Source organism: Corvus kubaryi, unplaced genomic scaffold (assembly GCF_017639235.1).
Source record: "Corvus kubaryi isolate FWS band 111438036 unplaced genomic scaffold, C.kubaryi_AGA036_p1.0 split3-73, whole genome shotgun sequence".
In the NCBI taxonomy this organism is placed as follows: Eukaryota; Metazoa; Chordata; class Aves; order Passeriformes; family Corvidae; genus Corvus; species Corvus kubaryi.
Window position 1 is genome coordinate 5400222 of NW_024582091.1, and position 12375 is coordinate 5412596.

A 12375-nucleotide genomic window follows, 5' to 3' on the forward strand; every position below is an offset into this window, starting at 1 on the left:
CACCCTTGGTATTATCACTACTGCATTTACAAGAAGTTTTGTGTAGGCTCAACTGTGCATGTTTGCAGCCCCCTGTTAGGACAGTGAAAATTTGACCTCTATGATCCTTACTTAGCCATTTTCCCATTTCCTTACTGCAAAGTTAGTTTGATGGCCTGTAATCTACTATCTGCAGTACCTATGCCAGTGCAGTATTTCAGTAGCCAATGCATGTGAAGTATGACAGCACACCATTTCGCCATGACAAAAGGTTCATGCATGACAACATCATTCTGCTGACATTTACAAATGACCTTGCAAGAAAGGTATATGCCAGTTTGGTCAATGGTGCTAAGGAGACAGATACACTTTTGCTACTGTAGCAGTCTGTGTGGTAATTACAGGCATCATACCCCACAGAGGGGTTTGCACCTCTCTCTAAATGTTTACAGCAAATTTCTAAAGGCCCATTATTTCCTTAATAAGCCAAAATGACTCAAACAACAGCCCAAGACTAGTCTGGGCATCAAACTGTTAACTACATTAAATTTCTAGCTTCTCTACAGAAAGAGTTGCAAAACCCAACACTGGATGCTGGATAGAACTACCTGGGATAGACTCTGCTGCCTCCTTTCCTCTAATTTTGCCACCTATCAGAGCAATTAGAATGAAGAGGATCCTGGTCATTTTCTTGCTTACCCTGTGCTGCTCTATCAGTGTACGCAAGGCCTCTTCATCATCTGGAAGGACGCCGTGGAAACGAAGAGCCTGCTCTGCCTCTGCCAGCCACTCCAAAAGGACATGGACAACAGAGTGGAATTCTTCTGCCTGTTAAGATACAAGAAGTCATGGTCACTCATGTGGTGACCTGACCGGCACACTGCAGCTTACACAAGGAGATTGAGCCCACATTTGGAATCATTAATCATCCAGCAGTACCGGCACATTATCTTTCCATTAAAAAGTCAGTGATACACAGCACTACATGTTCATAACTGTAAAAACAGCTCATGCTTCCCAAAAAATTATAGGAAGCCTAAAAGCCTGTTCATGCTTTTAGGCATCTAATTTATAGTGTATTTGCAGCTCAGTTGAGAATGTTCTGCTTTTACACTGACAAATTACACGGGAGGTGCTTTCAGGGACCAGCTGGAGAGATGAGAACCATATTGTCTGCACAGCCTAAAGCACCAGTTAAGCAAAATGAATTGACAGCCTGTTGGAGAGTGACTCTTTTGTATCTAGAGAAAACAAGGAAGATTCACCTTTGGGTACAGCCATGTTCAGACAAAATTAGTGTTTGTGGTAAGTTCAGGATTGTGTCTGCTGAGCAAAGCAGAGCAGGAATATTATACATAGTGGATACATTGCTACTGCAGGAGCCCCATCCTAGCATCAATCCAAGCTAGTATATCTTCAGAGAGCTGTACATCCATATTATCTCAGGTTTGGAAATAATACAGATACACCTATTTATTTGGGATGGGTACCAGATAATGCTGACATACACAGACTGTTCTAGGTCATGACTGCACTCAGCACAACTCTATTTTTAATTGAAAGCACCTCACTGTGCATTGTAATTGTGCCAATGTAAAGAAGTTTTCAATACCCAAATTTACTTCTTTCTAGTAGGGCACAAAAAGCATAAATATGATTGCAACCCCCTGCTTCTTGTGAAAGGGGCATAGTTCTTTATCATCCTTCATATTTGTCTGTAACTTCAGTGATTTCCTTAGATGGTAAGGTCTTTGAAACATTTGTTTTGCATTTGTAGTAGAGACTAATAATAACAGTAATAATAAATGCTAAGAGGCACTATTTATGTGCTGTGGTAGAGGGATAGACAAGGTAAGCAATGCATGAGCAAGTAAATGAGTATTTTCAAATGAAATGAGAGTGAATGACATCAAGTGAAAATGAAATTTCTGGCAACTAAACTGCAAGATATTTTCACTGCTTCTCGTACAGTACATGTAGCAACATTATTATTCCTCTACCTGCCGAAGAGCCTGTTCCAGTCGTGTTTGCTTGGATACTGACAGGGCACAAACTGTCTCCCAGCGAGTGCTTAGCTCCTGCATTTGGACTTTGACCCAGGAAGAGTCATCACGACTGCCTTCTATCAGCTCCCTGGCAGAGCGCTTCAGAGCCTGGACACTGCTTGTTCTTTTTCCCAGCTCCTTCTGGAAAACCTAGACACCATCAAATATATTTGAAATGTTTAACTCATTAAGGCATACTTATGTAAAAAACAAGAGAAAACTACTGGTTACAAAAATAAATAAAAACACAGATTTATTTCTGTCAAGAATAACTCCATCTAGGTGATGCAAAACACCCAGGTTCTGTTTGTTAGATTCCATAGGAAGATATTAATACTCTCTTCTATAATAATAAAACTGGAATATGGTAGGAAAACGTCAGACAGATCCCAAGAATCCATTCTGGTGCAATGCAGGGGAAATCTATTCTCCTTACCACTGCTGGCTTTCCATTCTTTATCAAAGCAATTGATCTGACACAGTGATTAACACATAAGATTGCTGTGGCAGGAAAAGATCAGATCAAAAGCTAGCAATCAAGGAGAGGGTTTAAAATCATCAAAACAATCCCCATCTGGGGGTCTAACTGTAAGGTTGTGGCTCTTCCTGCTTATTCATATATTTATGTGGGAGTATGTTCACATTAGCAGATGGAACAAGCTCCAGTTACTTAAAGGAAGTCATCTTAAAAGAAGATAATTACAGTGTGCCCTGCCACTGACTGCAACTTACTTGGGATGGACAGTGGGATTTCAGAAGCAACTGAAGCATATTGCAGGCTAATTTTTACAGACTACCGTTGTTTCCAAACACTTTTTTTATGAGGCCCAAAATCTCCAGTGGACATGAGATACTGAAAGTCACAGAGGGACCTTCACCTCCTAATCCTCCCAGGCTGCAGAGCTCTGCTGGTGTGTCACCTTTGCAATACAAGTAACCTCAGCAGCCATTTCTTCTGACATACTGAACTGCAAAACTGGGGTTCAGAGGTAGAGTCCAACATGTTCTACTTGTTCCCATGTCCAAAACCACTTCAGTAAGAAAATACTGCAGGTTTCCAACGCGAGCTTCCTGGGCCATGGTCTAGTTGAAATCTGTGCACAACTTTAGCATTGTAATTACTTTTCTCAATAAATATACAGCAGCCCCACAGGTCTGAAAGGCTGTAGTCATGACAAGTGCACTGGACATTTGGTTAGCAGATAAACTAAAAAAGAGCTGTCTGCCCCAGAGTTTTCCAGTTAAATAATTTTTGTCATCTCTTGCCCCTAGACACATATTCGCAAATGCATATCTGTGATTTATGACATGATATTGATAAATACACAGGGTAGCACAATCAAATAGAATATCTCAGTGCTAACTGGTGTCAATGAGTCACTAAGAGTTGTCCTCTTTCAAGTATGTTTTATAGCATTTTCTATTGTTGACTACATTTGTGTTACAAAACTAATTCGTATTTCTAAAAATTACAGATTAGTCAAAGATAAAGATACATTAAAATGTTACATTTATGAGCAATCCAGTAATTAAAAACCACTATTTTTGGAACTACCTTGTGGTTGTCAATCAGGTTCATTACTAAATCAATGTCTCCATGTACTGGCTGGTCTTCTGCTAGTTGAGGTTCAATTTTGTATAACCAGTCAATGAGAGCTTGCAGAGCATCAGTAAACTGTCCCGAAAATAGCAGGGCTTCCTCCAGTTTATTTTGTCTGAGAGGGGAAAAAAAACCCCAAACAACCACACACACACACACACACACAAAAATCATTTATACATTTTAGGAAAACAGTTTCAGCATAAAATAACAGAATCATAGAAGTGTTAAGGTTGGAAAAGACTGGTCGGTCATTGAGCCCAACTGCTATCCCAGCACCACTGTGTTCACCACTAAATCATGTCCCCAGGTGCTACATCCACATGCCTTTTGAACACTTTCAGGGACAGTGACTCAACTACTTCCTTGGGCAGTCTTCTTCAATGCTTCACAACCCTTTCAGAGAATAAATTTTTCCTAAAATCCAAGCTAAACCTCACTTGGTGCAATTTGAGGCAGTTTCCTCTCATGCTGTCATTTGCTGCCTGGGAGAAGAGACCAATCTCACCTGGCTACAGCCTCCTTTCAGGCAGCTGTAGAGAGGTCTCCCCTAAGCCTCCTTTTCTCCAGGCTAAACACCCCCAGCTGCCTCAGCCACTCCTCATCAGGCTTGTGCTCCAGACCCTTCATGAGCTTCGTTGCTCTTTCCTGGACTCACTCCAGCCCCTCAATGTCTTTCTTGTAGTGAGGGGCCCAGACCTGGACACAGGACTCGAGGTGTGGCCTCGCCAGTGCTGAGTACAGGGGGACAATCACTGCCCTGGTCCTGTGGGACAGACTATTGCTGATACAGGCCAGGATGCCACTGGCCCTCTTGGCCACCTGGGCACACGCTGGCTCATGTTCAGCCAGCTGTTGACCAGCACCTCCAAAGAACTTCAAATCAGTTTCCCTTTTTAAAGGGCTCTTCCTTCCCCTTCCTCCCCTGCTCTTCTTCCATACCGTTAGGAAAGCATGCATTTGCAGTATTTTACTGCTTTGGCATTCTTAATTATCAGACAAGCTAGCCACTCTGGTTCTATTTTTACCAAAAAATCCCAAAAATAGAAGCCTTTTTCTTATTTGATTAGTAACTAGTTGAGTTTCATTTACCTTTCCACTGACTTTCCACAAATTGTATCCCATTTATCTCTTAGTTCACTCAACATATCATCAAGCTTCAAATTGTCATCAGCCAAGGTGGTTTTCTCTTTCAAGGAACGTCCGGTCCTATTGGTGGTATCATACACAGAATGTTTGGCACCAAGAGATTTCTGGAATTCCTATATATAGGGAAAAAAACCCCAAACATGTATCATTACCTGTTTAAAGGCCATTGTTAATTAGTTTTTGACATACTATTTGCAATATAAATTGTAAATGTTGCTGCAAGAATAATTTAAACTCACTGCAAAATTTCTATTCTAGTGCCACAGTACACCTGGGGCTTGACACTAGCAGACCCCTGCCTTTTGTCCTTCTTTGGAAATGTAGCTCTATGCTTACTGGAACAACTTTGGGAAAATCCCTCCTTCAGCGAGGGCAATGATTCCTGTCCTACCATAATATTCCCAAATTTCAGCCTGGTAGTCAGAAGGATGTGAAAGAACTGCTACTTTGGGAGCCATTAACTGAGCATTCTTTGCACTGCATTCTTACAAGCTAAGATTTCAAGCCACTTGTAGAGCTCCCCAAGAACTACAGAGGTTATTCTGTTTTAGCTCAACACGGACAAGCTGGGAAACCTCCAAGCACATGCAGCAGCCAGGTAACACCCCGATAACTCAATTTGTGCTAGAAGTCAAAATCACAAGCAGGTTTCTGTGCCCCGGGACTTTGGACAATGACAATGACAGAGTCTGCCTGCCAGCTCTGACAGCTCCTTCTGCACAGATCCTCTGGAATCTTTTCACAGGCACAGAAGAGCACAAGAAACACAGTTCATCTGATGCCACACAGGAAATAAATTACTGACAGAGTAAATAATTAAATAAAGGAACACTGCCAAAAGACAACACCAGCCCAACACGGCAGCTTTTAAATTGCAGCAATGCTTGAAATTTTTTTATTTCACACCTTCATGAATTGCTAGCAGGGAATCAGTTGAAAAAAAAATAAATCACAAGTTTGTTTTACAAAACCCTTATATACAGAATCAAATATTCTTTCTTCATTTTTGTTACCAAAAAAGCAACATTTGTTTTGTAATTTAGTATTTCCTTACTATTCTTTCATTTTCCTCATATAAAACAAGAAAACAAACTTAAGAAGAAAGATAATTGTCAAGTTAGGACTACAGTAAAAATAAATAAAATTTTCAAAATAATCAATTTTTTGTAACAGCTCCTTCAATACAAACATGTCTATGTTTCTTTTATTTGAGGAGTTTTGTTAACTACTTAACTACTAACTACTTAACACTACACAGAGAATGTTACTAGATTTGCACAAGGAATCACAATTAAATTTCTGCCACAGAAAGATAATACAGGGAAAACAGATTTAAAGATGGCAAAGGGTTGCAGTTAGTTCATTCCTTGAGAGTAAACTTTATCTACTTTCATTTGACTTCAGGTATAACAGAGTAGATTTGGTTTAAGCTGCCAGGAACAGTCAGGTAAGTTAATCACTGAGATTTTTTTCAGCTAGATACCTTCCTTCTCAGGAAGATGGGCACATACAGATAAAATTAGCCAGGTTCATATAAATGTACTGTAAGAACACTCAGCATTACCACAGGAATGGTTTGGGTGACCTAGTGCGGGTTTTTCCATTCCTGACTCCTAAAAATGAGAAAAAAATTCTAATAAACAGACCACAAATAACCCCCAAAAGTCCCTGGCAACATGCTAGATATGAGTGAGAGAGAAAACATATTATCTTGGGTTTTCTTTTTCAGGGACTTTTTTTTTGGCAGTAACAACTGGCAAAGAGCAAATCCAAATTATTGCTTACAGCACACATTCAGTTGGGATAGCAAAATCCTTAACTAAATGGAGCAAGGAAACCTTCAAGGCTGGACTGAAAAGACAAAGACAGACACAGGGTATATGTGGGAGTGGAAGGAAAAGACTCAAAATACAAGGAAGGACATTGCAGTGTTGGGAGGTTTGACAACTCATTAAAAAACAATTGAGCTGATTTCTTTGAGAGGGTGGTGTTTGAAGTTTAAAGTCACAAAGTTCACAGAACTCCCTCTCTCACACACATTTATATCTTTTCTCCAGATTACCAGTTTCAATCCTTATCTCCCTGTACCAATTTCATCCCATTCCTTAATGAGATTCAAGCAACTCAAGCAGGCTTTTTACATGAAAGAAGATGAAGAAAAAATATCAGTGACAGAAGTAATGACTCTGCCAAACTATTCAAGGAAGCTTGGTCTCATAAAACATACTGCTGTAGGTATAAAGTGCATATCAAGTTTATCAGGTTTAACATTTCTGAATATGGGATGAGAATACAGGTAGAAAGTTCTGAAAACCTCAAAGCAAAGTCCCAGCATTGACCATACTTGTGAGGAGTTTGAATAGATAAAGAAAAGAGAGGAGTGAAAGGATTAGAAGATTAGTAAGAGTCAGACTATCCTAACAGCAAGATCCCCCCCTGCCAATTCAGATCACTAACTTCAAATTCTGGCAACAGCAGCAATCCCGAAACAAACTGAAATTGCAGAGTTGGCATAACAGAATGTTAATGTAGGTTTTATCTAAAAGTTTTAACAGCAGACAGAGATAAAAGTATTTCTGCTTGACCAACTGCCAGCTCTCGCTATATTAAAGGAGAATATTTTCCTGGTTGATAAACAACACGACATGCAACCTGAGAGATGATAAAAAAAATAAAGCAGACTGATGTAGTCATTAATATACATGACAAAATTTGTCAGAGGTAAAAGCAATCACCAGAAGCTACAGTGAAAAGAAAAAATTAGATATGCAAACCCCAGAGGATATTGTGACATATGAAAAAATAGGAGTAAATGGGGAACAATAAAACTGACATAAAAAGTAAATTTATGCCAAAATGTAGAAAAATGAATGCTCTTTCAATATTCTAGTGTTTGATGAAACTGCCCCAAGAGAAATCCTAAGACACAATCTATCTCTGAAGATTCTACCACTCAGCCACTTAATCCTCAATAATATATTATTCTAGGCATTTTACAGAAGTAAAAATGAAGTAAAGACTTCTGTCTTTGCTATTGCTCTGTGTCTGATGGAATTACAGAGCTTTTACATTATCATTACAAGTTTGAAAACCCAAGTGAATGAGAGAGATTTTTACATATTCACAGCTGAATTTCTGAAAAGCTGGTTTCAGAATTTTGAATCCCTTAAAGAGAAATATGGGAGCAGTATTTGCTCTAATACTGCCACAGTGTTTTCTACAGGATTTCATTAATATTTCCTCAACATAAAAAGTGACTGCCAATCAAAACACAAGATTATTTTTCACTTTTGAATTTGTCCTGCAGTATTAAAAGGAAAATCTCAACCCAAATAAGCGGACAGTAAATTTTTGGTTTAAGAACTTAAAGAAAGCCTCTTCAGAGATCCCTATTCTGAAATAGTATTAATTTGTTTTTTAAAGTTTCCATGGCAGCGTATTATTCTTTCCTCTTCATTGTTAACCACTCCCCCACATATCAGGTACTGTGAAAAGTTCTTTTCATTCACACCCTGTTACAACACCATCATTTAATTTGATGTGAATAAAAACCCCATTGCAGTGAGGCCACAAATCTACTTTCTTTGCTGGTTGAACAGTACAAGGCTGAAAGACTTACCTACATTTCACTGGGCATTTTGCATGTCATGACTCACCTTGTGCTGTGCAAGCTGCATCTTTATTTTGTCAGGGTCATTTGCAATTTCAAGATCTGAGTCCAGAGATTTCTCTGACTCTTCCAGCCATTCCATAAGCTTATGCCAGGCTTCATGGAACTAAAGAAAAGTCAGATTTGCACGGACTTTAAAATTCATTGGTTCATGAAACAGTCCAAAAACATTAAACCCCAACCAAGACTGGCAAACTTTGAGAAAATTTGATGTGTTTTTTCTCCCTGGTCTCTCAAACAGAACTGGTCCAACCATGTGCCCACTGTATTTCGCCTTCCTTCCCCAAGTGAGTTAACAACCTTTAATGTACATGATGTGCACACGTCATAGGTATCTGTCAGAGACATATTGCTAACATCTGTTGATGTGTTGGTCATTTAGATTCCTACAGTTTTAGCAATGGATAGTAAATACAGAAAGAACGGGGCTTAGCTATTGCTTGTACGGGACCATAGCAGTAAATCACTGGGGAAAACTTCCGTCTGGGTGACTGCCCAAGACGTTCCCTGTAACACTCATAAAAGCTCCCATTATATCAAATGCTATCTTGACGAGCAAGGAATAGGTTTTTGATCTTCCTTCCTGTTTCAAAAAAAAGAGCACTTCAGGGAAGAAAGGAAGACAGCAGGGAAAAAGTAAAGATTCAACCAGCTTTCACAAAGTGTCATCCCTTTGGGTTTTGATTTTTCTAAACTGGTCATTTCTCTCTCTCTTTAAAAATTCTTCTTGCCTGGTCTGCCTACACATGGAGGCAAAAGAAACCAGTTCAGAAACCTTTCAAGGCATCTAAGACACTGTTGCTCAGGGCTGTTGATTAGGCCTTGACACCAGTAGCCTTCAGTACTCCTTCCACACTCCACACACACAGTTGTCATCTTAATAACACTGTATTTAGCTTTGTAAATGCATAATGAGATGAAATCCATCTCATCGCAGAACTGCTGTGTGTGTGAATGCACAAGAGAAACTGCAGGAAAATAAGAAACGTGTGATTGGTTTATGGGCTAATTCATTGCCCAGAGAACTTCTTGCTCTGTGAACTGAGTGGTGGTAGTGGTGAACATTGGAACGTGGTTCAGCTGTGATCATCACCAAATCTTGGATGATCATGTTCCCCTGAATAGAAAGAAGCTAGAACTTCCTACTGACACTTGATTAAGATTACATTCCTCTCACACATTTTGCATCTTATCATTTATGTTCCTCAGTGAGGGAAACATGTATCTAAGGAAAAAAAACAAGAATGCTCCCAAGTAAAGAAAACTCTGCAAACACCCTCCCCTCCCCCTAAAAAAGAACCTTTCCAGGTTTATAAGGAAATAAATGGAGATATCTTACCACACAGAAGATATTGGTCTAGTAACTGATGTAAGAGACTGAGTGATAAGTGATGAGTATAATCAGGACACAACATAGACCCAAGAAGAAAATACTAAGGAACTCTCCCATGCATTTGTGAAAAAGGTTCATCACATTCTTTAAAATATACAGGGTTGATTGTGAAACTACTTTTTGAGGACAGATGGCACTAATACACATCTGGAATCCATACGGTAACTTCCTTTTTTCAGACTATCCTGTACTGCAGACAGAAGTCACTGCTTGGGTTGAAAATGATGCTTTCACCTCCAAAATGAAGTGCTCTGGGATTGAATCACAGAAATCGCTCCACTAACTCAACACTGTCTGTTACACTAACACCAGGCTTGCTTTGTAAGTGCTTTAAAGCATCATATTCCTCAAGAATCTGGATGCAATTATAACTAAGTTCAAAGAGCTGTGTAACAGCTGTTGTCCCATTACCTGTTTGGCTCTTTTCCTTGCATCATCCAAAGCTCTTCCCCTTTCAACTAAGCGTTGGACTACTTTTTCCCATCGACTCTGTACACTAATCAGCAGATTCTTAATAAGGACAACATCCTGTTTCTGGCTGAAATATTTCAAATGGGTTCCAGTTTTTTCCAGCTCTATGATCTGATCTCGATGAGAGTTCACTTCTGTGGCAAAAACCTTGGAAAAAAAAGGGTGAAAATTACTGAATACTGTATTGGGTAAACACTGAAAAAAACCAGTCTGATAAAGAATGATGTAGAGAGAAAGACTATAAAATACAATTTTAAAACAAATTAAATGCTTCTCCGAGTGCCAGCATTATAGGGTTCACTTGGACATTGTTACAGTATCTCCACAGAGTGGGAGAAAAACATTACACATCTGTTTCTTTACATACCTTGTGTTCATCAATTTGAAATAAGACAGTGTCCAAGATAAGACTTGGCCGAGAAGCTGCAGTTAGAGTTTGCTCAGCCTGTGTAAGCCAATTGATGAAATCTTGAAGCGAGTTGTGGAACTCCATTGCTAAATTGAGGGCTTCTTCCAGTTTGGTCTGTAAGGACAGGTCATACTTTATTAGCAGCTGATATTGTGCAGGGGCTTCAGCCAAGGAAACCATTTTAGTTCAGCACTTTGGAGTAAACCATTTTAGTTTAGCATTTAAAACACTCTTCCAACTCAAAGTTTCTGAGTTTTAAAATAACAGCCTATATTTGACCATATTCAAGGAGATGGATACAAGAGTTACAGTAAAATTATGTATAACAGATGACTAGAAAATACAGCACCTAGTGTCAAGATAAATTTTTCCACATTAGAACGTATTTCCTACTACTTAATCCAAAAGGGTCATATGGATTTATCAAGTTCAATACAAAACCAGTCGAATTTCAGAAATCTAAGGTGGTAGAGCACTTTGAAGAGCCTCTAGTAAGTCATCAAATTTATTCTCTTGCACTAAATGAAGAATAAGTTTTTCTAGAGCACTTCTTTTTTTTTTAATAAGCTCAATTGTCATTTTGGTTACCTGAACAGAAACTAATTTGGGATACAGAATTTTGTTGATCATGAGACAGCAGTCAGAGATTTTCAAATATTTACACTGCTGACCTCACTGAGCACTCCAACCTTACAGCTTCCTGCAAGAAGGTGCTCGTATTGGGTATTAATTCGTTTGTCATTTTTACTTTGTAATTACCTTAAAAGGCATCAGCATTCTTACTTTAAAATACAGCTAAGTTGTGAGTTAAATATTTGTGCTTTATACTTATCAGGGCTAGTACAGATAGTTTCTCTGTTTGCAATTATGGATATCCTTTTTGTTTGATTGAGTTAGAACAAATGGACTATATTTCATGAAGGAATGAAAGCAAAATGAAATTAATAACAAGAAAACGTATGTTGCATATCAGTGAAATCATGCTATTGATCTGTTAGAACAGAAGGTATTCACTTGAAGTAAATGGCAAAAGGCCAAGAGTTTGAGAATTTTAAGAAAAAATGGCTAAAAGCTAGAAAAATTAACACAGCAGTTCTGTACTGAGGAGGAGATAAACTTGAAGGATCATTCAGTCTCTCATGTCTACGATTACTGCAATAAAACCCAGAAAACCCCTAGTCCTACCAAATGAGCCTTAACAGTATTTCTGTGGAACAGAATTTTGCCATTCTCACCATACTCCTCCCCAGTTATGGATAATTAACTACTTGAATTTTATTTTCCCCAGTACTTTCTAAACATATTACTGAATTACACCAGTCTCTACAACTGATTTTAAATCTAAAAAGTCAGGCAACTATGCATCCATAAAAGCACTGATCATTAACACACTTGAATACATGATTTACGCCTCTATTTTTATGTAAAAACACATACTTTTCTTTCACTGAGTTTTGTTTGCACAGATTCCCATTTTTCTTTTAAGTTATTTATGTCCTGCTCAACGTTTGTTTCAGCAGACTCTGGGCATCTTGCAAGCATCTGCTGGCCTTTCTGCATTAGACACTTATATGTCTCTTCTTTGGCTTCAAAGGCAGCACAAAGTTCCTAAATAAAGAAAGAACCAAAAATAAATAAAGTAGAAATTCAATACTCTTT

The 12375-nt window shown here is 38.7% G+C and overlaps 1 protein-coding gene across 23 annotated transcripts in view; it reads right to left on the bottom strand.

Annotated features, from left to right (window-relative positions):
• DST (dystonin) overlaps positions 1 to 12375 on the bottom strand; it is a 293815-nt gene that overhangs the window by 21927 nt on the left and 259513 nt on the right. For all 23 annotated transcript variants that reach the window (XM_042016274.1, XM_042016275.1, XM_042016296.1 and 20 more), the window contains 8 exons: positions 12154 to 12324; positions 10675 to 10830; positions 10248 to 10454; positions 8430 to 8549; positions 4717 to 4886; positions 3580 to 3739; positions 1980 to 2174; positions 679 to 807 (listed from right to left, as the gene is read on the bottom strand). In XM_042016274.1, the coding sequence (XP_041872208.1) occupies positions 679 to 807; positions 1980 to 2174; positions 3580 to 3739; positions 4717 to 4886; positions 8430 to 8549; positions 10248 to 10454; positions 10675 to 10830; positions 12154 to 12324 (1308 nt within the window). The remainder of the gene's footprint in view (positions 1 to 678; positions 808 to 1979; positions 2175 to 3579; positions 3740 to 4716; positions 4887 to 8429; positions 8550 to 10247; positions 10455 to 10674; positions 10831 to 12153; positions 12325 to 12375) is intronic.